The sequence below is a fragment of the Fusarium oxysporum genome, chromosome III (assembly GCF_013085055.1).
Source record: "Fusarium oxysporum Fo47 chromosome III, complete sequence".
Taxonomy (NCBI): domain Eukaryota; kingdom Fungi; phylum Ascomycota; class Sordariomycetes; order Hypocreales; family Nectriaceae; genus Fusarium; species Fusarium oxysporum.
The window spans coordinates 2,982,931-3,010,725 of NC_072842.1; the positions used below are offsets into that span (position 1 = coordinate 2,982,931).

Below are 27,795 nucleotides of genomic sequence, written 5' to 3' on the forward strand. Positions count from 1 at the left end.
CCATGATTGCCTTGAACCAAGTAATCGTATGTTTCATCTAGTACTAGTTCTGCCTCAAGTTGCTCAACATATCAATGCTTAGCATAATGTCGTTGTAGTTCATGCCATCACAACACCCAGGTAATATGTTCAACTACCAACGAAATAATCGCTATAACATTCAGTCATGGTAATGAATAGTCTCACCCTGGTTGAATTTAACAGGAAAAAGTCGCCACGTTATCCTTCAGAATCCGAATCCTGAGATCGGCTCAATGTTCGTCGCATTAAAGCTTGGACTGCCCGCTTTGCCTCTGCTGCCCAGCGCTTCACTCGCCGTGTTCTGTTGCGTATTCTCTGTGGCAACATTACGCTCGGTGTTAGCATAGAATCTTCAAAAGAGCTGCCCTGAGTAATCTCAGACCGTAACGGTGTAGGGTCGCTGAGGTTGGCTGGACCCCTTGGCCTTTTCCGTATGTTCGTCGGCGAAGCCCGGTGTCGAAGAAAAGACGACTTCTTCCTTATGGGCTTTGAATAGAGAGTTCTGTCAAAATTCTTCCTTACGAAGTTCTTTCCTGAATATACTGTTTTGTCAAAGTCCCATCTGTCGAATATGCCAAGCCCGCTATCAAACTTTGATTGGCTCACTAGTTTCGCCGTTACTATACCCTTAGTTGAAGGGGGGTAAGGAATATCAAACTGGTCAGACAGCTGCCGCGAAGGTCCTCGGATAGTTCCTTCGTCGATGTTAGAGAGTCGCTTGTCAACACCAAACTGGGCGAGTTGCTCTTCCAGTGCTTCCCTAAAGCTCGATCGATCTGTAAAAACGTCTCTGTGAGGAAAGTTCTTCAGCTCTAAGAGAGAGCTGTACTGCTTTAACGGGCTGTTGCGCACAATTGTTCCGTCAGGGCCCATTAGCTTATTGCTCATTCGACTTCGAGACACTTTGAGTCTGAGTCTTGGCTTGATAGGATTACTGGAGCTTCTCTCAGGAATGCCCGGAGATTCAAGGCTCCATTTGCTCTGAAGCCCTGACCGAGACGACCTTAGACGAACTTTGAACCGAGAGGGATTGGTCTGGGTTGGATGGTAGTATGGCTTTGTCGAGTCATTGGTTCTTGATACTGGTTTTGAAAACATCGCATCCACACCTACTTTAGACTCCAGGCGAATAGCATTATTAGCAGGACTGCTGGCATACATCCTATATGCGTGGGCTGCGGTATTTCTAGACGAACTCCAACATGGGAGATCGGAATTGTATTGTGCTTCATCAGGTAACGGTGGCAGAGCCTTCATCAACTGCGGAATGCTGTTTGTGACCCTCAGCTGATGTGCTGGTGAGATTGGGTTAGGTGAAAGAATCCCAGCGCCGATAGTTGCTTTTGGCACGCTCTGCTTCGGTAGGGCCACATCGTTCTTATTCGGGATCTTAATGTTTGTATTGGCGGGGGTTCGGCGATGATGCGCCCCGCGGAGCTTTGGTTTCACAGAGACCCCTTCGTTTCCCATATGTAACGAAGGTTTGTCTGGGCATCGAGCTTTCGTATTTGGTGGAACAGGAGGAGGACTTGCCCGAACAGTGTCATATTCACCGGATCCCTTATCTTTTTGGCTACCTTCCCAAACCCAGTCGTCTTCGCTGGTGTCGATAGATAGTACGGGAGAGCCGCGCTGGGCTAGAGTGGAAGTCATCAGGTGACCTTCCTTCAGCTGCTCCTCTCGAGGTTTTGTAACCATGTCGCATATTGCAGGCCCCGTAGCTGAGACATTTGAGGTACAGCAGGGCTCGGGGAAACTTGAAAGTCCACCATTGTAAGTATCTGGTTGCTTTTGCTAAAAGCGGCTGTCTTCCAGCTTCTCCATCGCTGGTTGCTCACAGGCCGGCTGCATTGGAGATTGTTGGGTTGTTTTGATAAAGATCGGAGTTTCCTTGCAACTAGAATTAATATCGGAATCATAAAATTCCTGCCGCTGAGGACTGGACGCATGTAAGTTGCCATACATTGGCACCGAAGCTGCCTGGTTTTGTTTGTTTTCATGTATAGCTGAGCTTCCATAAGAATCTAAACTTGTTAGTTTCATCAAATTCATCAGCAGAAGTCATACCTTTGAAGCTGGCCGAGGGCGCCGTAGTTGTTTCCTCCATGTCGTCTCTCCTCAATATGCCGGTAGTATGCCCTTGAGGAGAGCCAATTGGGGACGCATACTCAAATCCGGACGGGAATCCCTTGTCAAACTCTTCAGTATAATCGTAGTAGAACGAGCTTGGTGAACGAAGAGGTTGTGTGGAATCGTCCGGGGTCCTTCCGTGATACATGTCCACGATGGACGTCAAACTGGCAGATCGAACACTTTGGTCGCCAGGCATGTACTGAAGATATGGAGATTTCGATGGCGGATATCCCGCACCGCTGGGTCTTCTTGACGGATTGGCCCTTGAACCGTAATAAGGTGCGGATGAGGAGCGCGGAGGTAATGAAGACATTGATTGACTGAATTCGGGCCTCAAGGACAAGGGAGGGTATCGTCGATACTTGCGATAACCCCTATGCATGTGAGAACTGTAGTTCATGCGCTGTTAACCGTCAGACTGGGGTTGATTGTGAGAGAAGAAGGAGTTACTGACATGCGAAGACCTGTCAATCTCAACCATTCTCCGGTGATCAACGAGACCATTATCTGTCACTGCTGGAGAAGAAGGCCGGGCACCAGGCCGTCTCAGACGTGTGGGATATGGAAATGGCGAGCGAGGACGCTGAAGGCCATTATTGCTTTGTTGACTGTGAAAGGTACCGGATGATTTAAAGGAAGGAACCCGTCTTGAACTGCACGTTGTCAAAGAGTACGTTCGCTGGCCTTCCGACGTGGGAGAAAAAGACCTGGGATGAGGAACTCCAGGAGAGCCATATAATGAAATGATCTCGGAAGTCGTGTCTCGATACGAGGGTAGCGATCTACGGTCGTCCCGAATTGGACCGTCCTTAACTTCATCGTAATAAGGGCGAGCTGGCCGCCTCACCCTTTTATGACCGACTCTTGTGCGAGGGGGTCGAGATGTATTTGAAGGTAAACCAGAATTGATGGAGTAGATACCAAGATCTCCGGTCTCTGTTGTCGTCTTGAGCATGCTCTCTAGAGGTCCGGTAGAGCGGAGGAGAGCAGAAGTATCGTTCAAGCTCTGAAAAGGTAGTCGTGGTTGAGACGGAGACCGTAGCCTCGGGGTAGTGGAACGTCTTTCATGAGATTGATAGGCGCTGTGCAGTGAAGCTTGGCTGACTGATCTGTATCTGGAATCACCGAGGTTCATGATCACTCGCTAACAACTTGACGCTGCATGGAATGCAAATGGGGGGGGGATAAGATAGACAAGGAATATTCGACTGATCATTTACCGATCAGGAGACCAAGAAGACCAAGAAAGTCGGAGTAGGCGATTACAAGCCAAAATGGCAATAGTCACAGGCAAAAGATGGACACATTCTCGAGAGAATGATTATTAGTGAAGACGAAGTATTGAGATCTGATGGGAAGTTGAGGTCATCTTGCGGCAAAGATCCTTCCTTCGGACAAGAATTACCTGAGGTAGGTATGAAGAGTCTAATGTTGGATTCCTTCCTGTTTTCAAAGAGGCACGCACTTGCAATACAGCTGCACTTACCATTATTTGGATTGGAAGGTTGGTCTTGATGTTGCTATCACCCTAATGAATATGAAGGAGGAGCTACCTATGTTGTTGTGGTTTGTAGGTAGTACCAATCTAGCAGGTACCTGGGTGCTCAGTGTACTTTAGGCAGTAGATGCCACACTTTGTAGCCAGGCAGGAAGGGCAATGGTGCCAAAGTTGAGGCCGGAGAGACAACTCCTTCCACGTGACATGCAACGAGGCCATCACCAAGCTAGGGGAGGCAACCTTAGGATCTTTACCTAAGCGACAAAAATATTTAGGTGATTTAGCCTAAGCTTAGGGGTCTCTTTACTGAGTTTATTTTGGCATCCTCATTTCAAGTCTTAAGTTTTCTTGCTCCTAAAGTTGTTGTTGAGTGTGGCGTGCCTGCCCGGAGATAAAGACCCACCTCTAAGGGCCTGTTTCAACGACGGCGTAAAGATCGACAACACTCTTGCCATCTATGCGATTGGAATGCCGATGATATGAAACGCCACGAGATGAAAGAGAGTTCATGAGAAATCCCAAAGGCAATGAGTGTTGACTTTTCGGTGCTACAAATGGGATATTTACTCGTCAATGAATGCATATCGACGTGGGTGGCGCTCATTCCTCCTTCGTAAAGAGCAGCATTGGGCGTCAAGATTTATGCCAACGCATTGACTGATACGAGTTGGTTCACTAACATAACATGCCTATTGTCAATTCTCTAACAAGTTGAGTGTGTCCGTGCGATAGACTAACATCTCGGTCACCTTCACCGCCGATAAGGGCTCACGTGCAACACGAATCTCAATATGAGAGACCGGTCACGGGTTTCTATTATTGTCATGCGAGTTCCTAAAAGAATTAGCCGTAATAAAGCATGCATAAGCACAAGTCGAGAGCTCTCCGAGTCATCTCCGCAACCGGTATCCCAGGTCCAGACTCAATTTCATGCCATTGACATCTTCAAATGGGTGTCCTCCGCGTGTAGCGTGACTCACCAATTTCGGACACGTCCAAAGGCAAAGCAGTTTGCGACAACCCTTGGCAAGGGACCTGGACTCGGGAGTGTAAGGACGGGACCGGAACCCCGTACCGAAAACGGGCTGCCGCATAGAGTCTAACTCAAACATCTGACTCGGCAACAGGGTTCAATTGGTTCGATGGGTCTAGAGTGGCACTTCTTGAATTGTTTCCCACCAGAAACGTCAATTAGATGCCTGGATTTGGTTAACCCTGGTAGGTGGGCTGGGCTATAATACGGGATCAAGAAAGTGATCATCTTGGAGATGTCTGTAGATCATCGAGGGGAGCGAAATGCTGTTGAAGAAAGAAGCCCAATTTTCTATTCCAAGGCTTGTCAAGGTACAGTCATAGAAAGGATCATCTGCTTCTTCAGATTTAAGCCTAAAATGTTGGTGGAAAGTTTGATGTTTCTATTGTTACTCTTGGGGTGTGGGTTCTATCACAACTCAAATGCCTCGGCCACCCTTCAAGATTTTCCGTCCTTGTGGACGACTCTAGCTGGCAGAGCCTGGCAATCTCTGTCATTCAACTGGTCACCGTACCATCCCCGCAGTTTGTGAAGCCCACTTGGTTGGCTCCATCATTGCTTGTCCAAGCCTAGTCAGGGGTCTATCGCACACTTGGACTTGTTTGAGCTCAAGCTAATGTCGGATGCACATGTTTAACGGGCCTTTGAATTTGAACAAAAGGGAACCCTTTGCCTTCTCGCCCGGCTCTAGAAAGTCAACAAATCATCAACGATAGACAGCGTCCGTCTTTCAGCTCTGAGCTTGGAGGATAAGCAAAGCCTTTGATTCTTATTCCCGATTTTCAGCGGACGTGGATCATTTCTTATAACAGTGTCAATATCGACACCTTCCAACACCCAGTCTTACCACACCAAGCATTCAGTACCGGATTCAGTTTGTCTCGCCCACAATGACGGATCGAAGGCCCATCCTCACTCTCCCACTCCCAGCTCGGGATCCTTTTGAATCTCAACGACCTGGTTCATCACTTCAAAGCCCATCAATACGCAGCCCTCGGTTTCATGAAGACTTCGATGCACCTTTCTCGTTGGACATCATGAACGCCTCGAGAACAACTCTTGCAACCGACACCATGAGTTATCCTTCAACGGGCACAACTAGCCGTAACAGTTTTGGCTGTGATGGTGACCGACCGCCACCCCTTCAATATCGCAATGCTTCCTGGGAGTCAGAGACCAAGCGTCGGTCAAAGGTCAATGATCGCATCCTGGAGTGGGCAAAGAGATCATGGGGAGCTGTTCGCACGCGGTCCAACTCCAAGGATGACCCCAAGGACGACTATTTTGAGGGTCACTCAGCCCAGAGCCCAACAAGCGATATGACGTCGCCTTCATCAGATAACATTACACCCTCGGAGCCCGATGGCGGCCGAACAGCCCACGACAATCAAGTTTTTGCTGTCACTAGGTTGCCAAGTTCGAAGGCAGGGTCGAAGTGATGCGTTGAGATGGACTTCAAATACCCTTATCCTAATTATTAATGAGGTGGGAAGGCTAGTAACGAATAATGTCGGCGTTAGGAGGCACTTTGTTTCTGCTCGGCTCCATGAGATGACCGATTGCAAGACCATGGGTCTTGAATTTTAGGATTAACGAGGAACCAGACCTCAATAGGAGGCATGCCCTCAGAATACACCACCGCCAATGATGAAAAGGCGCTCTTCTTCCCTCTTGGCCCATTGGATAATCTTGTTCGCTCCTTGTGTAATGGTCGCTCTCGACACATTAGGCCCAGCAACACAGTAAAACTCAAACACGGGTGTGGTCCATGCCAATGAGGTGGCATCATCTCCGATAGCGTGCAAAACTTTGAGATGCGAGTGTTTGGCGTGAATGGATGCATGGAGCTCATGGTACACCGTCATCAATCTCCTGCGCTCAACAAGACCAGTGAAGTGCGGCTCCAATGACGCCATGCAGAATTGTACGTTGGCCCGCGACTTGTAAAGGAAGTGGCTGACTTGGCTCCCGGGGGCAATTTCGTGTATTTTTGGTCGACCAAGACGGGTAGCGTTCTGAATAATAGCCAATGTCCCATTTTTGGCAAGCTGCTGGGCAACATTGTCCCGCATCTGCTTCAGCTCGAAGAAGCTTTCACGATCGGTGCTTACGAGGATCATTGCAATTTCTTCTTCTGATGAGCGCCCTTGTGCCGCGGCAGGAGAACTAGCTTGATCCCCAGAAGTACCGTCAAAGAAACTGACGTACATGTAAAGATAACCTTTGTTGTTAAAAGCGGGAAGGCAAATGGGGATCCAGTTCTCTCCACCACCACCCTTGATACCGTCGCTCTCGAAGAGCATATTGAAAATAAGTTGCAGGTCGCTGGGATGAAGTGAATGCCGACGAGGCCGAATGACGCTGACAAGTTTCCCACCAGCCACAATTAGACCATACAGCAACTTGTCTGTACGCAATTTGAGGAAAGTATTGTTGATTGCATGCCGTTGAGACTTTCGAAGCCGGAGACACTCCAAAGATCCAAGCAAAGCCGAAGCAGATCCCTTTGTGAACGTATCAGCCAGAGAAGACAGAAGACCCTCGGTCCCTTCAAGAGGCTTTCGCAAGTCAGTTGACGGTCGGTTCGCAAAAATATGAGTTAGTCTGGGCAAGGTTAGTGTTGACAAGATTTGCATATATAGCGCATCCAATTGTGCCTGTATCTGCGAGTCGCTTTCACCCAGCTTGCTGATAGCGACAAAGTAGAGCGGGCCTTTCGTCAAAATAACAAAACGAGTATCCCCGGCAGAAAAGGCCTGAAGGGGATTCTTGGCACCTTCATAGAATGAAATGATGGTTTGAACAACGCCCATGGATGAGTTTATCAGACTCAGATCTCCATAGCGGCTCCAAATGGGCTTTCCGGCTGATGACAGAATCAGATAATGCTTCAGCTTCGACTTCCAGAGATGCAAAATGTCAGACTCAACATCTTCATCATAATCCTCCGGTAGAGAATTGAACTCGTGGTGAAACTCAGCGAGCCGGTCGTTTGCGCCTATTCTGCCTTTCTCGAAAGGAAGAACAGTAGCCGACTGAGTTCGCAGCATTTTCCAAGCTGGACTCTTCTTATGTAGTTCACCGACGAGTAGACTTGCGATATCGCCAGCAGGTCGCATTGTTGGTGCAAAACTCATGATGCTAGCAGTCTCGTCTGCCTCACCGCTGCCACTACTCTCCTGTCGATTTGGGGAAGCATGACCACCCTCAGCGGGGCTTGGGAGTGCGTCGGGTCCAGGAGTGGAAAATGTCCCTCGAGATCCATCAGGAAAAGAGAGCGTCTGTATTTCAACAGGAGTTATTGCCGTGGTAGCATGAGCTTGCAGAGACGCCGTGTCGGTAGCGCTTGTTGATGGCCGAGGCGGTAGAGGTGGACGATAATCTTCGTTTGTGGGAGATGCTGGCTTTGGGGTCATTTCATCTGACTCCATGATTGCGGCGGATAGCTCACTCGTCGCATTTCTTGGCAGAGCAGCCTGTCAGGAGGAGAGATGGAAGAAGACCTATTTTTACCAGAATCATACGACCTGGAAATCCTCTGTAGATATGAAGCGAGGCCATTATGCCATCTTGAGAGGCCGCATATGATTCAGAAGCGATGATATCGACAAAAAAAGAGGAGGTCAAGAGCTTCATGGGGGGCATGACGCGCTGGAGGGGCTGTTGCAGCCTTGCGCTAATAGGTCTAAGGCTTGGAAGCTTGAACCAATCAGAGTCCGCACTCACAGAGCTCCGCCAGTTTCAGGGTGGCTTCAGTGGGTGCAGTTGAAGCTACCAAGGGGAGGCAAGAAAGCTGAGGACCTCAATCCCAAATGACAAAAAGACTTAGGCAAATTTAGGAAAGCTTAGGTCAATTTAATATAAATTAGTTAACCTTTAGACTAGTTAATTTTGGCACCTAGGCTCAGGGTCTGGAGCTTTCTTGCTCCTTGAGGGCTACCTGTATGCTCCACGTAGCCTTCTAATTGGCATCGGTGCACCTGCTTGATTTCGACGATTCATAAACGACCTTGTAGGCCATTTGTTGCGATCCTTAGCCTCTAGCGATGCCTTTTGCTGCTGTCGCAACACGATAGGATACCCGATGTCCTTGATTTCACCTATAACCGCATATTTCACTAGCCATGGCTCTTGAGCCCGGGTCCGGTCGTCGCTCAGTGTCTCCCGAGAGCTCGGGTCGAGAATCACCTATTCTACGCCAATGGAGGAACCAGCTGGGTGAAGGTGGGTGTGCGCCTTTGACACGGAGAGAAATTGGACCACTTTCTGACTCACAGCGCAGAAGATTATGCCATCAAGGATAAATCTTATCGCAAATATGCACACGGAGTTGATAGGGCACTTGTCTTATTCGAGACAGCTTTGGAGGAATGGGCAGACTACATTTCGTTCCTGAACAAACTTCTGAAGGTATGATGCATGCGGAAATTACCAAGTCGTATCGTTAATAACGAATCTCAGGCTCTACAAGCTCGCCCCAAGTCGATCAATGCCATCCCGTCCAAAGCTACTGTTGCGAAACGACTCTCACAGTGCCTCAATCCCTCCCTCCCGTCTGGCGTGCACCAAAAAGCTCTCGAACTATACAATCTGGTATTCTCGGTCATTGGTAAAGATGGGCTATCGAGAGACCTACCTCTATATCTGCCAGGATTGGCCACAGTCCTCTCCTTTGCTTCGCTGTCAGTAAGGGCACCATACCTAGATCTCCTGGAACGGCACTTCCTTGGCATCGACCCCCGATCACTTCGCCCAGCAATGAAATCTATAATACTTGCTCTGCTTCCTGGCCTCGAAGAGGAGACAAGTGAAGACTTTGACCGAACACTGCGCCTTGTGGAGAGTTTCAAGCATGCCATTAGGCCCTCATATAGCGAAGAAATCACCAATCAGCATTCTTCAGGTGATGCCTTCTTTTGGCAATGTTTCTTCCTAGCATCGATAACCAGCCAGAGTCGTCGCTCTGGGGCACTGGCGTACTTGGTACGCTCTCTGCCGCCCTTGGGGCTAAGGGCAGCCCCTGACCCGAACAAGTCAGCGACATCGCAAAGTGACGGCGACGAAGACACTAAAAGCAAGCTCGCGGAGGTCGTTACATCCCCTGAGCCGGGGCTCTTGTTACGCTGCTTTGCGAGTGGCCTTTCGGATGAACAGCTACTAATTCAGCGCGGCTTCTTAGACCTCCTAGTTTCTCATCTCCCACTAAATGCTCATGTTATTCAGTCCCGAGTAAAGCCGGACGACCTTGAACTACTGCTAAAAGCAGCTGTTGGCGTAGTCACTCGGCGCGATATGAGTTTGAACAGGCGCCTTTGGGCGTGGCTGCTGGGGCCTGAACCAGCCGCTGAACATGAAGCGAGCGGCGACAATTCATCCAGCCCTCCTGCTGACCAGCATGCCTTCTTGGCTTCAAAGACCAACTATTTTGAAGAATTCGGATTGCAACCCTTGACCAAGGCTATCTTGCAAATGATTGAAAACAGTTCTCATAATACAGCTAGTGAACGCGCCAAGCCTTACAGAATATGCTTGTCTTTGATGGATCGATGGGAAATTGGCGGCTTGGTTGTCCCTGAGGTTTTTCTGCCCATTATCGAGAGCGTGCGTCGATTCAAGGACCATGCCTCAAACAAGGCGGAGTTTAACGAAGTCTTGCGGAGTGCTAGCGTCTTCTTCGATGGTATCGAGAGCGGCCTCATCTACGGCGAAATTGCTGCACTTCTTGCCCAGGCTCTGGGTCCTGGAGCTCTCAGTCCACCCGAGCGCAACGACAAACTCTCCCTTGTCAACTTTATCTTGTCCAACTTCAACGTGCGGGAGGAGGAAATGGTCACAATCCATGCACCTTTGTGCTGCCTAACAGCATTGGCTATGCTTCAAGACTTCAAAGAGCGCGTCTCTGCCAGGAACCACTTGGATCCACAAATGTTCACCCTTTCTACTCAAGCCCTGAGCGTTGCCATGTCACTCTTGGAGCTTGTTCCAGAGAGGGTCTTTCCTGTGATCAGTAAGAACTCAGAGAATCGAAGCAAAAGTTTGCCGACAAACGTGGAGATTTTGAAGAAGTCGCAGAGCTTTTATGTCAATGAACAGGGTAATATTGAGGCGTCTGCCTCCCCCTTCGATGCTCTGACTATAGGACGAGCTATCCTAGAACAAGCTGCTCAATTTGTCTGCCAGGACCTGGGATCATCTGAGACTGATCTCAATGCTTGCATTCGGTTACTCGTTCTTGCAATCTACAAGACCCCAAGAACATATGAAGCCAAGGAGGAGGAACTCCTGCAACTCATGCTTGAACTTCTTGAACACCCAGATATTATGGCATTTTCGTCCTTCTCGGCTATCCTGCAACTGTCGACTCAGCTTTACTATGCCGAGAGGATCGAGACAGCACAACTATCAAGTCTGGTGCCTCTCTTGGTCCGGCATGCCTGGACTTACCTTTCAGCATCTGAACCAAAATACCATGTCGAAGCAGTCAGGGGTTTATGGCAACTGCAGTCGGCTCTATCCACATCCAATCGTGATATTGAAGCAGCATTGTCCAGTCTTATCATCTCACAAGAGACCGCTCGTCTCGGTGCTATCGAGGCGGTTGACAAAGGTCGTGCTTTGAGTGTGCTATGGTCACACACTTTACAAGACAATGTTTCGCCTGAGCGTCGAGGTTCTAAAACCCCGACACAGGATATGAAAAGCCTCCCGCGCCTTGCTGGAGCCGACAACTACGAGGTTATGCTCACACAGCCAGTATTCCTCATCCTTGATGCCCTACAAGATGATCGGACCCCTCTATATATGACAGTCAAGGCGTGGCTTAACACAATGCTGGGGATTGATAGGTAAGTCTCAGTTCTGAGAATTTGGAAACCACTGCTAATGAATACCAGACTTTTTTTGATATTCATTTCCAGGTTATCCGACATACCCTTCTTGCAGACCCTAACACAGAATGACGAGAAACCCAATCAAGATTCATTATCATTCTCCGAGGACGAGGATCTGGATCTTTCTCTTTACTACCTCAGAACACTTTCAAATATATTGACGTGCGCTGGAGATATTTCATGGACTGTGCTATCGTCTAAACATGTTTCCTTTCATGGTCAGCATATGCAGATCAGTTGTAAGTCACCCGTTTACACATGCGCAACATGAGTCTGACCAGATGAAAGCTGGGGGCGAAGAAAATGAGATGACATTGCAAGAGTTCTTCATTCGTGTATGCATGAGGTGCATAACGGCCAACACCCCTGACAATGCTACCAAGGAGTTTGAAGATTGTGTCAACCAACTCTATAGATACGCACTCAGCCTTCTACATAGGTTTCTCCTTAGTCCTTTTGCCGCCTCTCTATCAGCTCAGCACCTTGAAAACGTACTCATCGATCGACTCGAGAAGTCTCTTCGAGGCTCGGATGGATATGTGCAGGTTCTTTTGCTTGATGTTGTTTATGATACACTCAAGCTTAGAGATATCGCCCCGGCTGACGTTCCAACTTCCCCTATATCTGAAAGACGGCCATCCTCATTTGACCCAAGGGGAAGCCGGCCATCACTTTCAGTGCCAGAAGCCCGGATAGTCTCGCCACCGCCACCTCAACTTCTCCAATGCCTGCAAGATGGTCTCAGCTCACCCAGTAGCCGCCCGGTCCTAGACAGCTGGGTTGCTTTCGTCTCCGAGTGCTTGCCGCTATACTCCGATTCTATCTTCCAGGTACTCATTCCCCTGGTTGAGACACTTTGCAGAGAAATCGGTACAACCTTTACCAACTTGCAGGAAACCTTCTCCTCCAATGCTCTATCTCCTGGTAGCGAGAAATCGTCACCTGAGTCTACCCTTATTTTCCTCCTCAATGGACTCGAGCAAGTTCTGGCACGGGCACATCAACAGCTCCTGAGCGAAGAGGCTCGGACACAAGTGGCAAAGAGCCCGGATCAGCCCCAGTCTCTCTTTGGAAGCATGGTGTCAAACGTGTGGCAATCAGACGCCCCCCAGTCTCGCAGTGCTACGGCAAATGACCGACTGACAGTCCATCTGGCGTTCCAGGATGCTGTCCGTATCTGTTATAAGATTTGGACATGGGGCCAAGGCAATGACTCAAGCAAGCAAGATCAAGGCTCCTTTGGGTCATTCAATTATACATCCTTACGCATGCGTAATCGTGCTAGGAGATTACTTGAACATCTCTTCGCTGCAGAGAATCTCCAATGCCTCGAGACAGTCATTGCTCTATGGAAACAATCAATTGATGGTGCTGAGTCAATCCAGGTCTTCAATATGCTTTCTGCGTTGGAGGCATGCCGGCCCAAGCACTGCATGCCTGCCTTATTCAATGCTATATACCGAAGGACCGGTGCCGGTGCCGTTGACACTGCATCCAAGTCCACGATGACAATATCCTTGCAAGACACCGATCTTGTTTGGTTTCTTGTGGAGTATACAAGAACATTAGATGATGATGCTATGGACGAGATATGGCAGGATTGCATGGTCTTCCTCAAAGACCTTCTCACGAATCCATTCCCACATAGGCAAACACTGCCAAACCTTCTGGAATTTGCTGCTCTTTTAGGCGAGAAAGTTGACAACACCAACTTTGGAGAACAGAGGAGGATGAGAAAGGAGCTAGGGGTATTATGATATCCTCATTTATGACCTGCGTGTTCGCTAACATCGTTGTAGGACACTTTTATCCGTCTCCTTGCTGCTCTTTTCACTACAAGACCTGTGGCGTTCACTGACTCAACAACATCGGGCAGTGGTATTCCTAAATCCGACTCTGGGAACTCCCTGAACGGAGCCAGCGAAGGGCCAGATGATATCATCTCTATATTGGCCTCTATCGTTCCAAAACTGACAAAAATCTTGGTTGAACCTGACAGGGTCCTCTCTGCTGCGGCCACTATCTCTACTAATGTTATTGGACCAACCTTGAGGGCCAAAGGATTCCCTGACATAGTATCGAAGAACACGATGTGTCTTCTCCACGAATTATCACGAGTTCACAATAACCAGAAGAATTGGAAGAAGGATGTTGGAGATGCTTTCAATGACCCAAAGTTCTTTGGCATGGATCTTGATTTGGCCAAGGAAGACTGGCTGCCGTTGTTAAGACAATGGACTCTTACGGACAAGGAGAAGATGCCAGAGATCGTGGGTCGCATTAGTGCCCCTTCGACAGCCGGCATTGTGTTTGGTGTTGGAGCAACTTCAGCTCGTCTCGAAGCTGATCGCAAGACGCAACTCAACCTCCGGAGAATTGCCACATTGATTCTTGCGGGCTCTGAAGATGCATTTGTTTCGGATCTGTCGGAGATATTTAGCAAACTGGCTGAGCTTTTGGGCGCTTCGTCAACATCCTCGCCATCATCAACGACAAGAGCGGATATTTACATGGTATTCCGTGCACTGGCTTTGAGAACTAGTGCTATCCATTTAGGCATGCTATGGCCAGTTGTCAACGCTGAGATTCATGCAGCAATATCTTCTGTTGCTGCACCCGACAACAGCACTGCTTCTGACACTTACACCAACGCCTCAGTTTTGCAGGCCTGTAAGCTTTTAGATCTTTTGATCTGTGTGGCACCGGATGATTTCCAGCTTCATGAATGGCTCTTCATCACTGACACTATCGATGCCGTGTATCGGCCATCCACCTATCAACCTGTAGCCCTTGTCGACGAGCTGTCTGACGAGCTCGGAGCGTCCGTCAATAGCTCGGGCTTCCAATCCTCTTCTGTTGTTAACCCAGTGACACGTGGCTCATCTCGACGGCCCCTTCTCGGACCAGGTGGCATTAATGATGATGTCAGCCTTGATAGAAAGGATGAGCTGGTAGCGAAGGTACTCCGACCCTTCTTTGGACAGCTTAGTATCTTTGCCTTTGAGTCTACATACGCAATGGGCCGAGTTGATCGAGATGCCTGCATCTCGAGCTTGTTGAAGGATATTTTTGATGAGAGGAGTATAGTTAGGGCATTATAGAGATGACAACTCATGTATAACAGCGGAGAGATAGATTTCATAGAGTGGATATTCTCTAGCGACCTATCTGTTGAAAAAAGCAAGATCCAAAAAGAGAGTTAAATTGTCCTAAGCATATGCATGTAGGTTCAAAACCTGTGAAGCCTTGACGGCCACTGTACAAAGTGATATCTCGTAAAACTAACCCTGAGATACTCTAGACCTACAACGAGATATCTCAATAATGCGCCTTGAAGTGCTCGGCTTCATCTCCGTTCAGCCGTTTGAAAAGATGAGAAAACAAGAAAATGAAAACCCCGAACCCAACACAAAGACTTCAGCCTCTGGCTACGGAACACCTTAGCTCTGAGCATATCCCACGAAGCCCAGTTGGTTCGTGAGAAGGTTAGCCTGAAAATTCCTCATGCGAGAAATATCGCAAACACTACCCATGTGTGGATCAATAATCGCAGCGGCAGCCATAGCTTCTTCAAGAGTACCCCCGTACACCCTCGCAACAACACTCTCGAAAGCATCTTTCTCCATAACAGCCCCGAACTCCAGACACTTAGACACGCCAACAAGTTCCGTGCCTAGTAAGTCTAGTCTTTCTAGCAGAAGACTCTTGTCGAAGCGTGACGCTAGCTCGAACCAGGCTTGCACAGGCGTGATCTCCAAGTCGCCGGGGTTGAGACTCTGTGCTAGGCCATAAAGGGAAGATAACGATATTCGGGGCGATGGCCACTCCAGATGCACGGGAGGTACGTAAGGATCCAAGCCGAGAGAACGACGATTGTGGCAAGATGATGCTGAAGAGACTAACTTGCGGTCACCAAATACATCCAAAGGTGCATTGGCCATGCAGAGTGAAGATGCCATGAGGCAGTGGCCTTTGGGTTCGTCGTTGGAGAGGTGAGAGTGAGATGGAAAATCACCAACGAAGAAGTGATCCCAACAGATATGCTCAAGTCTGTGAAGTGTCAGCGAGGCTATCACAACATTCACGATGCAGGATGAACTTACGAGAGGATAAAGTTAACAGCCTTTTGCTCCTCATCAGGGGTCAGGTTGAGGTCGGGTAGAGGCGGTGGCGAACTCGTAGCGTTGCTGCTCGATTCGTTTGATCGGATACTGAAAGCTGGCGTCTCCATCGATTCATCCTTCTTGAGAGTAACAATAATGTCGTCGACGTTGATATCGGCAAATATCTCTCCGCCATCTTGATCGTATTCTTGAAAACTAGGATCCTCGGCCCTCAACTTCACGCCCAGCGTGTCATCGACCCAAGCATCATTGTCGCCAGTAACCACGTCTTTCGTGAGACGGGGACGTATAGAGCAGGTACCAGACTTGCATCTTGGGATAGCGATGCCTTTATTCGTTAATAGTTCTTTGATAGAGTCATTGTCCTTTTTGAGTTGTTCAGACTCAAATTCCGTCAAGGCGATGAGTTCACGGAAGTGAGTAATGTCGAGCTCGAGTTGCTTCTGATATTCTGCTTTGCGTTGGCGATGCTGGATCTGAGCCCGTCGAACCTGGGTCCGGCGCAACTTTGCTTTCTCAGTTGCAGTAAGAGACTTGCGAGATTTCTGGGGTGAAGTCTCACTACTGTTTTCGGGTGCTGGGGGGTGTTAGTGGTGTCTTGGTGATATGTGAGATGTCTTGCACGATTGTCTGAGATTCTAAGTCGAAGAGTGACCAGTCACTGAACCGGACCTTTACGGAATCAAGCGGACCAAAGCTATCGACTGAAATCACACAGAAAGATGACGAGGGCACGCTCTATACTTACACTCACTGCTCACCCCAACGCTGCCTCTACTCTTCCTCCCCCTCCGCTGGGGCGTGGCACAGTCAGGGCCCTCACATGGCGTTCCAGCGACCTTCTGCTTCGTCTTTTTGAGAAACTCGGTAAAAGAAGGTCTCTCGTCTGCTGTAGCTGTATTTGCCATGACGTGATTAGATGGCAATTTACTGCTGGAGGCTTTTGTATGTAAGTTCGAGAATGAGCCCACTTTAATGACTGAGTCTCGAAGTTTGAGTGGGTTTCGAAGTTAGTTCTGGGTTACGTTGGGATGGGTTGGGTTAAGTAAGCGCGGGCGGATTAAATCTTGAAGCGGAATATGCCCCGTGCGAGTTCGGTAGATGGAATGAGAGAAAGAGAAGGCAAGGATAGTAACTAAAAATAGCCTGACATAAAACCGTCAGAGCAGAAAAGAAGAAGAGTTTTTGATGAATAATGATTCTTGATGAAAAAAGAGAGAGAGAGAAAGAGGAAAGATCCAACTACATTAGCTATGATAAGAGAATATGCAAGTCAGAAAAGAAGACATGTCGAGTCACGAGCTGAATCGGAGTTTTTCTGCCTATTCCGAGAGGGCTTTCGGCTCCAAGTCCTCCATTCATTCTAGATATTAAGACCTTTCATTAAGGCAAGAAAATAAACTGATCAGAGAGCAAGCTAAGTTCATTATAGACTGCCCTAAGATATCACAATACTATCTGGGCCTTTTTGTCACTTAGGACTCCAGGCTGAGGTTTTCTGCCACCCTAGGTTATATACTTAGTACTCTGTATCAGAGCTGAGGGGCCCCTTTGCGACCTCGCTGACGATTTTTCCTACGTCACAGATGCTCATCTTTTCCGCGGAGATGGTATTAATAGGTATGCACAATGATTACAAACACAAATGAATGGTGACGCAAAACCGTCAAGGGATATCTTAGGTTGTAAACTTTTCCTTTTCTGCTCACTGTCTAGAAGAGTGTATGTGCATTCCATGACTCGCTCTCATCTCATGGTAACTTTCGAGATCGTTTCACATCCGAGCCCTCGGGTATAGAACCAAGCCTTTGTAAATCAAACAAATCCTCCCCAACGCCTTGCTGTGTTTTATAAACCACAAATCGCAAACCATGCTTCTGTCGTATATGACTATGCCACGACTCTATTCGTAATCTTCACCATCGCTATCCGTCGCTGTGCCCTCCTCAATCTCGTCCTCATCAAGGTCGTCATCAATATCATCATCGCTGTCGTCCTCGTCCTCCGCGTTTAGCCCTTGCACCGCCTTCCAATGCACGTAGTCGTTCTCGAGCCACCTTTTACTAACTGGCAGCTGATAAGGGTCGAATGGGAAATAAGGGTCTAACTGATGGAAGCTCTCATCTTGCGTCTCATAACCAGCATCTCGAAGGGCTCCTCCTGTTGAGTAGGTGGCCGTGAGATATTGCGTCAAGCGAACACGTTTGTTGCTCTCCACCAACGGATAGACGTACATAAAATTGAGACGATGTGAGATCTTGGCGAATTCCTCGACGATTACGGGCGCACAGACCTTGAGAGGGTTGAGTTTGCTGAAGATCTGCACGGAAAGATCTTTTCTGCATGTTCCCATCCACTCCATCTCCTGACCAATGTATGAAGCTGGATCCTCGGGGTCCACAAACTCCGGAGTCGATACGATCAAGTCCTGCCAGCGGAAGCAGAATATGTAGAGTGTGGCTTGAACGAGGCTGTAGTATGGCGTGAATCGCATCAGGTCTGGTCCCCGACATAAGGGTTCATATTTCTTGCGGTACTGGTCCAAGTGATGTAAAAGAAGCCCAAAGATACTTCGGATCAGGCCACTTGGTAGATGGGCGCCACGAGCCACGAAACTGGCGAGATATGCTGCGGCAGATTGTTTGAGGACGTTGGGCGTGTTGCCCTGGAACGCAGTGGCAATAAGCTGGCCGCAGAATGCGTCTGTGAGGCGCTCATGCATCTGGGCAAAATGAAAAATGAGGAATTGCGTGTGTCGAGACTTGTATGTGGGCAGCACCAGCTGTTCAAACTCGCGTAATAGGACAGTAAACATGTCGAATGCCGTGTCCGACCCAGGGTTGGTAAAATGAGGAGTGTAGACGCTGAACAGTGTGTCCATCATGGCATCCATCTTTTCAACACTTCCCTTGATCGACTTGATTCTGGCGATATTTTCATCGAAATCGGGGTCGTCGCTGTGGACCGATTCCGCATCGCTCTCGTCGTCGGAGTCGTCATCGTTCTCCCACTCGTCTCCTTCTGAATGTTCTCGCAGCGCGTACATGACGGCAGCAGTTACATCATCGTCGAGATCTTCCAGATCGGTTTGCATCTGAGAGTCGATCTGGACAACTCGTTTCAGGATAATATCAAAAACTTCGTCACGCGAGTCGGGCACATAGTCCTTGATACGAAGAAGGTTGTCGACATACGCCATGTGTACACGCATGGACTCGTTGTGGAACGGCAACTTGCTCACGAGGAGTTCCTCGAGCACTGAAATTGCGGAAGGAAACATCTGGAGCAAATAGTGCAGGGTGCTGTGTAGTCGATTGCGCATGGTCTCGCGGCTGACCTCAGGGAAATCCGGGACACTCCACACTGAAGATCGACTATCGGAGAATTTCCCCACCATCATCATCAGAACGGGTGACAGGTACGAACCCTGGGCGCTGACCAGGGCCGCCAGGAAATGAGTAAACACTTTCACGAAGGCATCGTCTCGTCCAAGCCAGGAGCAATTCAGAACAGTATGGACGAGACCATTACAGAGCCTGTTTTTGAGAATGGGGACACATCCAGTAAGAGCCACCACGTAAACCTGGAGTTCATGGGGCTTCAGGGTATCATCTTCCTCTCCAACGACGGGTGGTAGGTACCGCTGTTTGTCGCTAGCGAAGAGTTCCTTCAATGTGTCGTATTGACTATCGTTTCCTCTCAGGTGCTCTTCAAGGGCAGTCCTGACTTCGAGCTTCACCTCATCCATGGTCCGTCGTCCGACTTCGTACGTCACGTTTCGGGTTTCGTCTATAAAGATTTTGCGGCGTTTCGTGGGGCTCTCGGGTGCGTCGACGGGGTCGCTTAGTCCAGCATACTCGGCCTTTCTCCTCCCCAAGACAGATGCAGGCTTGAGGATGGAGCGGACAGGCGTGGAGCTCCTTGGAACAGGACCAGAGAAATTCCTGGTCGCAGGTGTAAAGGGTCTCATTGATGCAGGCCCTACTGAGTGTTTTATGATGTCTCGCTTCGTTGTGCGCTGTCGCTCGATGGAGGAGGGGATGGTTGACTCGAAGTGATGGTGGCGTCTCTCAGGCAACAACAGAGGGGTGCTTCAAGTGGGCAATCAAGGTATAATCATGGACTGAAGAGTATGTTGAAACTTTGACCGAAAAGAATCAGTAGTCATAATACGCATGTCTCAACAGCACAAGTGCCGGAAGATGGAGAGCTCGGTTTTCTTTTCTTGCCTTGTGGAAGCGATGATGAAGAAATCTCGAGGGTCGATTGTTAAGTGCTGGTGGCCATTGGAACTTTTTTTTCCAATTTCTGAAGGGTACCCAATTTTCGACGACTTTTGGTGGGGACCACACGTGCCTCTCATTACCTCGATGCTCTTCCGAATCAGGAAAGGTGTATTTTCTCCGCTACTCTACTTTTGTTTTAGTGATTGCGTCACACTTGATACTGAAGTCAACCTCACTTCATGCATTGCAACAGTTGTTCTTATTCCCTGTGTCGACAACGATCCATCAAGTTCCCATTGAGATGGATTATTGACCCTTCCATAACTGCGGGAAACCCGAGAAGTTTCTCTCGTGATCACAACTTCCTAAATAAATGATCCTTTCTCGAGTTATTAGAAAACGCCATCTAGGAACTGTCGTTTTGCATTCAAAGCTCATGCCATCACCACTGTCAAAACATTAATAATAGGCATAGTCTCAGATAGTTAGACGCATATTGAAACAAACAGAATGTGGATGTTCATTTATCTGAAAACTACTGGCCCAAAACTCCTTGCCTCTGGACTCAATGCATATCCGTTAGTCTGCTCCCAAAGACCCTTTCTGGCTGTCGTGATTATTAGCACTAATCATTTTGGGACTGCTCCCAAGCTTGCAGGCAAGTACCAGACGCAAATCGCACCTCTATCTCTGAACACCAACCCAGTCATATCTCCCATATATGCTCCCAACCCTTCCCTACAATACCGTCCTCAACTTTTCCTCATACCATGAAAGTCTGCCACCGTTTCTGAAGTCCACGTCCACATCCCGGGGGAAAGCTTCTTGTGGACAAAAATACACTTGTATTAGAGTGCAGCGTTTGAGATGATTGGGTTGCTGTCGATACCATTAACTGAGCTAATACTCGCAACCGATATGATGAACCTATGCTGTTCAGAAGGGGTATGCTGCCGCTGGTTAGAAGAACCATTCGAGTGGAGGTTGGTACGATCGCTGTTGGGGCCAGGGAGCGGGTTGTTGAGGCCATGCTTCGCCGCTTTCGTCTTCGTCGTCCGCTCCTCACCGCAGGCAGCGTTTTAGTAGCCCTCGGCAGCGTTGCCATTGTGGCCAGGTTGTGAGGCATAAATGTAGTTGGGATCACCCCCAGCTTCGACGCCGTTTCCGTCCTGTCCAAACTCGCCCACGGCACTGGGCTCTGGTTTGGCATCATTCAGCCATTGTGGATTACTATCCATCCCCACTCGATCGCGGTTCGACTGATTCTGTTGCTGTTGGTGATTCGCGTTAGCAACTGAATGATAGAAGTATCCTCAAACTTCTCTTGCTACTCGGTATAGGCTCCTTCAACGACAAAGCTTACAAGGAGCATACCCGCAAGTCATCCACTCAACAGATTCAGGGTCCCTGCTGGTAGACTATTTGACTTACCTCTCTGTACTTGCTGAGATAAACTTTCAGCGCTTCCGCGTAGTTCTCGAAACCGAGAGACGTCATGGCGAAAAGAATGTCTTCCCCATTGACGGTCTTGCGTTTCTCTTGCTGGCATTTCTCCGACGCTGTGCAAGTCAGCATACTGCAGATCAAAGACATGACTCGGATATTAAAGTGCAAGTCTCAGTAAGGTTGTGGAGCCACTACTCACCCTCGCTCGTGATGAAAGAGATAAATTCGCTGACACATTCTTGCATACACTCCTTGGCCTCTTTCGCGATCTTTGCGTTTTCAGGTAGTGCGTTTTTCATGATACGAGCAACTGGAGCAAAGTTTCGAATGTTAGCATCAAGCTCATCAGCCCTGTCGGCCTTAGAGGCGCGAGGCGCTTTGGGTGATTTGGGGGACGAATCGCAAGACATGAGAGGGATCCAGATATGCACGGCTGGGTGGGCTGAGGCGTCAAACAGCTCGCGCAGAAAGAGACGAACAAATCATATCAGGATGCCTCTGTAGATAGATAACTTACCATTGGCTATAGGCAACCATCGATCCTGTTCCTTTACACCCTCATACTCGTAGCCCGCTGAGTTTGCGGCTTGTGGGTCTTGTTGCTCGTTCATTTGTGCTTCGTCGTCGGGTGACGGTGCACCATGGTCAACCTCCTTGGGAGCAGCGGATTGGGGGGAATCCGACATATTTGGCTACCTGCAGCGGCTGCTAGCGTCCTTTGTCAAAGGGGATTTCGGGCTCGCACAGCTGGACCTTGCGATGATGTGTCCCCTGGCCACGTCGCAGATGGTAGGGCTTGCAAGCGTCAGGGTGTGCGAGAGAGGAAGAGGGGTCTTGGTTCTGCGGTGCTGTGCAAAGTCAATCAAAGAGTACTGTACCGATGAGGGTTCCTCGTCACTAATGCAGGTGGTCCCTGGCCCGGGATCTTGGGGCTATGACGCTGTCCGCTTGGGTAATTTTGGGGGCGTGTGCTTGTGAGGTAAGGAGTGGTTGATGTGGATGTCTATTGTCAAGACAAGGAGAGGTGAGGTGAGGTAAGGCTAAGGTAACCAAGATACAGGACACGGAGCGGAGCAGGCACCGGAGGGGGGTGGGCCCCTCCGGTGTAAAGCCAAGTGAAGAGAAGGCGGGGGACCATGACTTCGAGGTCCGGTAGAGAATTAAGGGCATGCATGGTATGGGAGGAGGACAGGAAGAGGCTTTGATTCAAAGACATATTGGTACGTACAGTCCAGCGAATACAAACCAAAGTGAGGTAGACAAGTCGCGCGAGCTTCGAGCTGTTCTGTAACAGGCCTAAGCCGGCTGATAGATACAAATCAAGAGCAAAGGCCGACGCGCGCAAGCCAAAGCTGTAGCACACGCGTTGGAAGCTCAGAGGATACGCGCAGCCAAGTGAATTACGCGCAGGACGGCAGGACGCAGGTCAACAGCGATGGCGATGGCGATACACCTCAGTAGGTAGTGACGTCGCCCGGAAGCGTCTCAGAATCGACGGGACGGAGCGGCGCAGATTCGGGTCGCGGTTTAGCTGGAGACCAACGGCGAATTGCACGGGAGTGCGAAGGTTCTACCGGGTACGGAGCTTGAGAAATGTGTTACACGAGAATAGCAAGCGTCTCGTTCGCCAATGTCAGCTCTAATATGCCGCGGGGGTTCTACCAAATCGCGTCAGATCCAGAGTCAGAGGGAACAATAAGAGCTCGGGAGAGGACGGGGCTGGGGCGTGTGTAGATTCGATGACTGATTGAGGATGGAGCGCGATGGGGTTCGCCAGCAGGGGAAAGCAAAGAGTTCAGTGGCGATGGAGGCGAGGCTAGAGTGAGTGAGAGTGCGAGGAGCAACGAGCGAGAGGGTGTCTGAGTTGTTCGCTTGTGGTCGCAGTTGAGGTGCATATGTGGAGTGCAGCAGCGGGCGTGGGGTTCTTTTCTGGAAAAAGAGACTTACAATTGATTGATTGCAGCTGCTATTAAGCAAGCGAGACGATAAGATGGTCAGTATGGGATATGCGGTCAAGACGCGATCCAATTAGCCAAGTTGCGTTGATCAATTTTGGCAAGGTAAAGAAACTTGGTCAGTTTTGCTGGTGGTGGATGGAAGTGGAAGTGAGGTTAGATGGATGTTTCGTTTCCAATGACACGCCAACAACAAACCCAAGGCCAAGGCTGAAAGCCTAAGGCGGCGCCGGGCCCCAGCAACCTACACACTAACTACACCCGCACTGTTAACCTTTAGACCCTGGCGCCATTGCTTAGGTTCTCTACTCTGGAGGCCGCTTCCATATTAGACGTTATCGATAACGAACTCGGGCCGTATTCTATCTAACCCTTTTTGATGGTGGACTTTCAGTGTCGGACCCAGTCAACTCAGGAGCACATTGGAGTTTATTAGCCATACAACCCCTCGCAAGAAAGCTACACCAAAGCTTACAGACACAGTGCTGATCTTTTGCAGAAGGTGCTCCAGTTCCTGTATAACTATCGATCCTTTCGACACCGCTATATCAATCCGACTGACCCGGACAAGGAATACTCGCTCGATGGACCATCCATCTGCTCGCTTCCTTGATTCCTTCAGCCGCTAAAGCCAAAAGCCCTGGGCTTGTCTAGGAAAGTAGGTAGGCAAGTTGCTGCAAACACTCCCATGGGTACACAGGAGCATGGCCCCAGGCGGTGTGTCGCAAACTCTTTTTCACCTACCTTGGCTTGGGGGGCCATCGTACGAAAAAGAACCCGTGTTTACAGTGATACCTACTGTCCTGTACTGGCCGAGGAAACGTGTGAGATGGGCATTCAGGTGCTACACCCAATATCAGCTCTGCTATAGATGCGCTGCAACGAGGCCTTCTACTGCAGTGCTGTTGGGTCAGGATATTTCAACAAACACATCTCTGCGAACATGACCCCATCTCCAATGCCTCCTCAAAATGACGTCCAGGCACTCACTCACTATCAGGCACTTGACCGGTCATGATCAAGTCCACCTGGGCGGTAACAGAAGAGGGGGGGCACTCTGATTCCTTATTCGACAATGGCATTTTCATCAAGCCACCCATCAAAACTGTATCCACGCTTTCATCGCCAGGGTTCAGTTTGGGCTGAGTTGTTGGGGTAACCCATTGTCGGCCTCATTTGTATGTCGCAACCCGTAAGCTTCCGCATAGTATGCCTCAGATGCAAGCCAACAACTTAGCCACGAGTTCTCAGCCTAGCTCAAAAATTGCAGTCCAATAAATAGTTCAGCCTCCTTGTAAAACATGGTCAACGACCTGGTCCAATGCCTGCAAGGACCCGACAAACTGGAGTGTTGGTCATCTCAGTTACGGCTTGATTGTACCAATCATAGAGGCCTTATCATCATATGCCATTGTTCCGTACAGTTGACTTGGAACTTTAGTTTATTCAGGGCTCATCAGGGCCTCTGAAACCTTAGCAAGTCTTCCAATGTAAGCAATATGGAGTTCATGCCAAATGTTGAGGCATTCTCATGATTGGAACCCAACGCATCCATCCCTAGCCAAGCCAGCCAAGCCACAAACAACTTAAGAACTTATGTTATAGCATCTGTTTAGGATAAACGACTGTGATAGCCTCATCAAAGTTCCTGCTGACCGCCCCCTGGCACAGTCAATGTGAAGCCGGCAATGTGCGTTAAGGGATGACTTGGTGGTATGACCACGAAAAGTGGCAGATCTTTTATTGATGTGCTGCGATGATAAGAGTCCCTGAAGATCTTATACCCAGTTCATCACGGTTTGATAGCTACCAGAGAACCACACGACAACGGTTTTCAGTAACAAACAAGCCTGTGAAGGCGTTATCAGTGAGCCACTAATATCAGTCATTCTGTCATTCAGGTCTGACTGGACTCGATCTCATCAAAGCCATTCCAGAGATCATATTTTCATGGAACAACAAGCGTCTGATAGAGCATTGGAACGACCGCTGTGCCGCAGGGCCTCCATTTGAAGAGGGGACCTGAGTGCGGTATCAACCAGTCAGAAGTACATATTATGGCTTCTGCATGTCAACAACCGATCTGCTGCGCGAGAGGAATGCACTAGCCCCCACAAGGTCATTATGATGCTGTTACTCTTGACAGGGTGGTGGAGAGTTGTCGGAGTGAAGGCAGCAACTGATGACTTGCAGTTCATGGCTACGCTGCCCCATATCGATCAGACTCTTTTCAGATCTCGGTGAAGATCAATCAGACATGTAACTTTGATTGACGTTGCATAGACATGAAAACGCCAGCTGTCCATCGTACTATCTTTGTCATCCTTTGGTTTTCTTATTCTCATGCAGTTCGCCTTGATGCACACGTCTTCAGTTGAGGCATGAAATATGATGTAACTCTCGCAAAAGCCATGAGTTGCAGACAGATTGAGTGTGCGGAAATTTCCTCATTTTCTCCTCAAAAGGTATCACCATCATCAACAGTGGTCCGACACGAAGGTACATATGGCCAGTTAATGCAACCGGTGGGCAAGCCTCGTCAATCGGGGTGTTTCTGTCCATACAAACACATGCCCGCTTTCTAGGTCTTGCGTTGCATTACATTGCATTGTATGTTTGACGTCCTGCATGTCAAAAACTCTGATGCTTCTGGGGCCTCAATGCGGTTGGGCATGCAGACGCTTTTGCCGCCATAACCCCACAGCGCGCAGCAAGTGTACAACGCATCAACACCATCTTTCCATTTCTTCCGTCGTGTTGCTGGTTCGGCCTGAAAGGCAGACATTTGGAAGGCAAGCAGGCCATGAAATTCCGTCTTATCCGCGTCCAAATGAGGCTGGAGCAGAAACATCAGGAGGTCCGATGGAGTGGCATTTGTAGAGAGAAAGGGGTTTTGAGGAGTAATTGCGTTGTTGTAAGCTCTGTCGTATAAGGTTGTGTTAAAAAGTGGCATATCTAAATTGCAAACATGCAATTCTCTGGTAATTCTCAAAAAATAAATCCTTTGTGGCACTAATGCAAGCATTTTGTTTTATTCTGTCCTTGTAGTCTCATTATTGCTGTACAACCTGCACATTGTTCTTCTTCTGTAGGAATCATTAATATCGGCTGTACTCCTAAACCAACGGCTGAAATCTCAAATTTTCTCTTACCTTCCACTTCTCAAGATCATCCTGCTTCGTCTTGTATTGCTTCACCAAATCATCCAGCACCTTGCGAAGCCCTTCTTGGTTGGTCTTGAGGGCTGGTACTACATCCTTGACCGTCCTCTCAACAAGCACACCGTTGATGAGACGGAAACACTTTCTGTCTTCTGAAAGGGGTTCTAGTGTCTCCAAAACAAGCCTGTTGAAGATCAAATCAGAATCAGTGGTTCAACACGCGGTAACGCTATGTTGTAGGAGGAGTTTGGGCAAGCCGACACCATGCTCAAACTGTTTGAGTGACGGTGAAGACAATAGTGAAGAGTAAGCCACTTACTTGTGCTCCTCGGCTTCTTGCTCAATGTCACCAATTCTCTGAGCTATTTGCTGAAGAGTGTTCTTGTAGTTGGAGTAGGTGACTTGAAGATCTAGATAACGTGAGTAAGAGGCGGCGCCGTGAGATGTGTCAGAGGGGGGGTGCTGACCTTGCTGCTTCTTAGCAGGTACCTGAGCCGCTGAAGACATCTTTTTTTTTTTTTTTAGGAAGCAAAGTGTTTCGATATATTGCTTCTCTCTGGTGGTTGTGTATCAATAGATATTCTCTTGTGTGGAAATAGAAGCCAACGCAAATACAATGCCCCTCCAAATCCCATGGAGCCTCCCGCCTGGTCCGTGCACTCCCGACCCAAAATTCAATCTCCTCAGCCTGTGACGATCACTGGATTTCTTTCAGGGTCCTCCAACTCTATCCAGTATATCAACATCATCATGCATCCTCATCTTCACACAAAGAACGCTCTCGGTAAGTCCATTGAGCGCTGTATCGCCACTACGCACTAACTCCAGTTACAGCGTGCGAAGAGGTCATCGCTGCTCTCGAACAGTGCCATAGCCAAGGCTTCATGCACAAGGCTGTTGGGAGCTGCAATGACGCCAAAGAGAAGGTCAACGAATGCTTAAAGATCGAACGATCAAAGATGCAAGCCGAGAATCGAAATGCTGCCCGGGCGAAGCGCGACAAAATCCGGGAGCAGCAGCGCGAGTTGGGACTGTGATTTAGAAACACCTCACGATACGATGCCAACGACCCGAATTCGACACGAAGCGAATCCATTGACGATGGGCTGTATTCGACCTGTATACTAGAAATATTTGGGCTGGCGTTCTGGGCGATAAATTCATGACAAAGAAGCATGAGATTGTGACAGTATAAGTATCAATCATCATACGACCCTATTTCAGTTACCAGGTTGCTCTTAGTCGCCATGAGGTGCATGTTCCTATATCACGATTACTTCTTGAAACCGAACTGGTATTAGGGTGCCG

General features: G+C 48.9%; 9 protein-coding genes across 9 annotated transcripts; 3 read left to right on the forward strand and 6 right to left on the reverse strand.

The window, feature by feature from the left end:
• Window positions 1–219: 219 nt before the first annotated feature.
• On the reverse strand, window positions 220–3,468 carry FOBCDRAFT_258589 (uncharacterized protein; the record flags this gene model as incomplete). Its single annotated transcript, XM_059611226.1, has 4 exons — window positions 2,609–3,468; window positions 2,089–2,557; window positions 1,860–2,045; window positions 220–1,742 (listed from the first exon to the last, which is right to left on the reverse strand). The coding sequence occupies exons 1-4, from the start codon at window positions 3,287–3,289 to the stop codon at window positions 220–222; spliced, it is 2,859 nt and encodes a 952-aa protein (XP_059464465.1). The 5' UTR covers window positions 3,290–3,468.
• A 1,970-nt stretch (window positions 3,469–5,438) lies between these two features.
• Window positions 5,439–6,217, forward strand: FOBCDRAFT_23707 (uncharacterized protein). Its single transcript, XM_054703848.2, has one exon. It carries the CDS (start codon window positions 5,576–5,578, stop codon window positions 6,122–6,124), a length of 549 nt encoding a protein of 182 aa, XP_054559823.1. The 5' UTR covers window positions 5,439–5,575; the 3' UTR covers window positions 6,125–6,217.
• Window positions 6,218–8,276, reverse strand: FOBCDRAFT_23706 (trafficking protein Mon1-domain-containing protein). The gene has a single exon (XM_031176742.3). The coding sequence runs from the start codon at window positions 8,114–8,116 to the stop codon at window positions 6,311–6,313; it is 1,806 nt and encodes a 601-aa protein (XP_031047875.2). The 5' UTR covers window positions 8,117–8,276; the 3' UTR covers window positions 6,218–6,310.
• Window positions 8,277–8,571: 295 nt separating this feature from the next.
• FOBCDRAFT_248911 (Dopey, N-terminal-domain-containing protein) lies at window positions 8,572–14,740 on the forward strand. Its single transcript, XM_031176744.3, has 6 exons — window positions 8,572–8,909; window positions 8,968–9,095; window positions 9,147–11,530; window positions 11,579–11,814; window positions 11,864–13,323; window positions 13,375–14,740. Exons 1-6 carry the CDS (start codon window positions 8,810–8,812, stop codon window positions 14,674–14,676), a joined length of 5,610 nt encoding a protein of 1,869 aa, XP_031047877.2. The 5' UTR covers window positions 8,572–8,809; the 3' UTR covers window positions 14,677–14,740.
• A 1-nt stretch (window position 14,741) lies between these two features.
• FOBCDRAFT_23716 (uncharacterized protein) lies at window positions 14,742–16,716 on the reverse strand. Its single transcript, XM_031176747.3, has 3 exons — window positions 16,448–16,716; window positions 15,679–16,276; window positions 14,742–15,625 (listed from the first exon to the last, which is right to left on the reverse strand). The coding sequence occupies exons 1-3, from the start codon at window positions 16,605–16,607 to the stop codon at window positions 15,016–15,018; spliced, it is 1,368 nt and encodes a 455-aa protein (XP_031047880.2). The 5' UTR covers window positions 16,608–16,716; the 3' UTR covers window positions 14,742–15,015.
• Window positions 16,717–17,344: 628 nt separating this feature from the next.
• Window positions 17,345–19,983, reverse strand: FOBCDRAFT_218461 (rDNA-binding RNA polymerase I transcriptional factor). The gene has a single exon (XM_031176748.3). It carries the CDS (start codon window positions 19,667–19,669, stop codon window positions 17,603–17,605), a length of 2,067 nt encoding a protein of 688 aa, XP_031047881.2. The 5' UTR covers window positions 19,670–19,983; the 3' UTR covers window positions 17,345–17,602.
• A 1,021-nt stretch (window positions 19,984–21,004) lies between these two features.
• Window positions 21,005–22,057, reverse strand: FOBCDRAFT_198822 (histone-fold-containing protein; the record flags this gene model as incomplete). The annotated part of the gene is made up of 4 exons (XM_054703849.2): window positions 21,005–21,196; window positions 21,357–21,484; window positions 21,571–21,813; window positions 21,889–22,057. The coding sequence occupies 4 exons, from the start codon at window positions 22,055–22,057 to the stop codon at window positions 21,005–21,007; spliced, it is 732 nt and encodes a 243-aa protein (XP_054559824.2).
• Window positions 22,058–26,379: 4,322 nt separating this feature from the next.
• FOBCDRAFT_198823 (Prefoldin beta-like protein) lies at window positions 26,380–26,994 on the reverse strand (the record flags this gene model as incomplete). Its single annotated transcript, XM_031176763.1, has 4 exons — window positions 26,380–26,412; window positions 26,479–26,671; window positions 26,807–26,897; window positions 26,955–26,994. The coding sequence occupies 4 exons, from the start codon at window positions 26,992–26,994 to the stop codon at window positions 26,380–26,382; spliced, it is 357 nt and encodes a 118-aa protein (XP_031047896.1).
• Window positions 26,995–27,103: 109 nt separating this feature from the next.
• On the forward strand, window positions 27,104–27,524 carry FOBCDRAFT_198824 (uncharacterized protein; the record flags this gene model as incomplete). Its single annotated transcript, XM_059608928.1, has 3 exons — window positions 27,104–27,137; window positions 27,203–27,271; window positions 27,322–27,524. 3 exons carry the CDS (start codon window positions 27,104–27,106, stop codon window positions 27,522–27,524), a joined length of 306 nt encoding a protein of 101 aa, XP_059464466.1.
• Window positions 27,525–27,795: the final 271 nt, after the last annotated feature.

Coding starts and splice junctions, on each gene's coding strand:
- FOBCDRAFT_23707 (XM_054703848.2), top strand. CDS start 5,576: ATGACGGATCGAAGGCCCATCCTCACTCTCCCACTCCCAGCTCGGGAT.
- FOBCDRAFT_23706 (XM_031176742.3), bottom strand. CDS start 8,116: ATGGAGTCAGATGAAATGACCCCAAAGCCAGCATCTCCCACAAACGAA.
- FOBCDRAFT_248911 (XM_031176744.3), top strand. CDS start 8,810: ATGGCTCTTGAGCCCGGGTCCGGTCGTCGCTCAGTGTCTCCCGAGAGC. Junction 8,910..8,967: donor GAGGAACCAGCTGGGTGAAG/GTGGGTGTGCGC, acceptor CTCACAGCGCAG/AAGATTATGCCATCAAGGAT. Junction 9,096..9,146: donor TCCTGAACAAACTTCTGAAG/GTATGATGCATG, acceptor AACGAATCTCAG/GCTCTACAAGCTCGCCCCAA.
- FOBCDRAFT_23716 (XM_031176747.3), bottom strand. CDS start 16,607: ATGGCAAATACAGCTACAGCAGACGAGAGACCTTCTTTTACCGAGTTT. Junction 16,277..16,447: donor CGTTGGGGTGAGCAGTGAGT/GTAAGTATAGAG, acceptor AACACCCCCCAG/CACCCGAAAACAGTAGTGAG. Junction 15,626..15,678: donor GCTGTTAACTTTATCCTCTC/GTAAGTTCATCC, acceptor GACACTTCACAG/ACTTGAGCATATCTGTTGGG.
- FOBCDRAFT_218461 (XM_031176748.3), bottom strand. CDS start 19,669: ATGAGACCCTTTACACCTGCGACCAGGAATTTCTCTGGTCCTGTTCCA.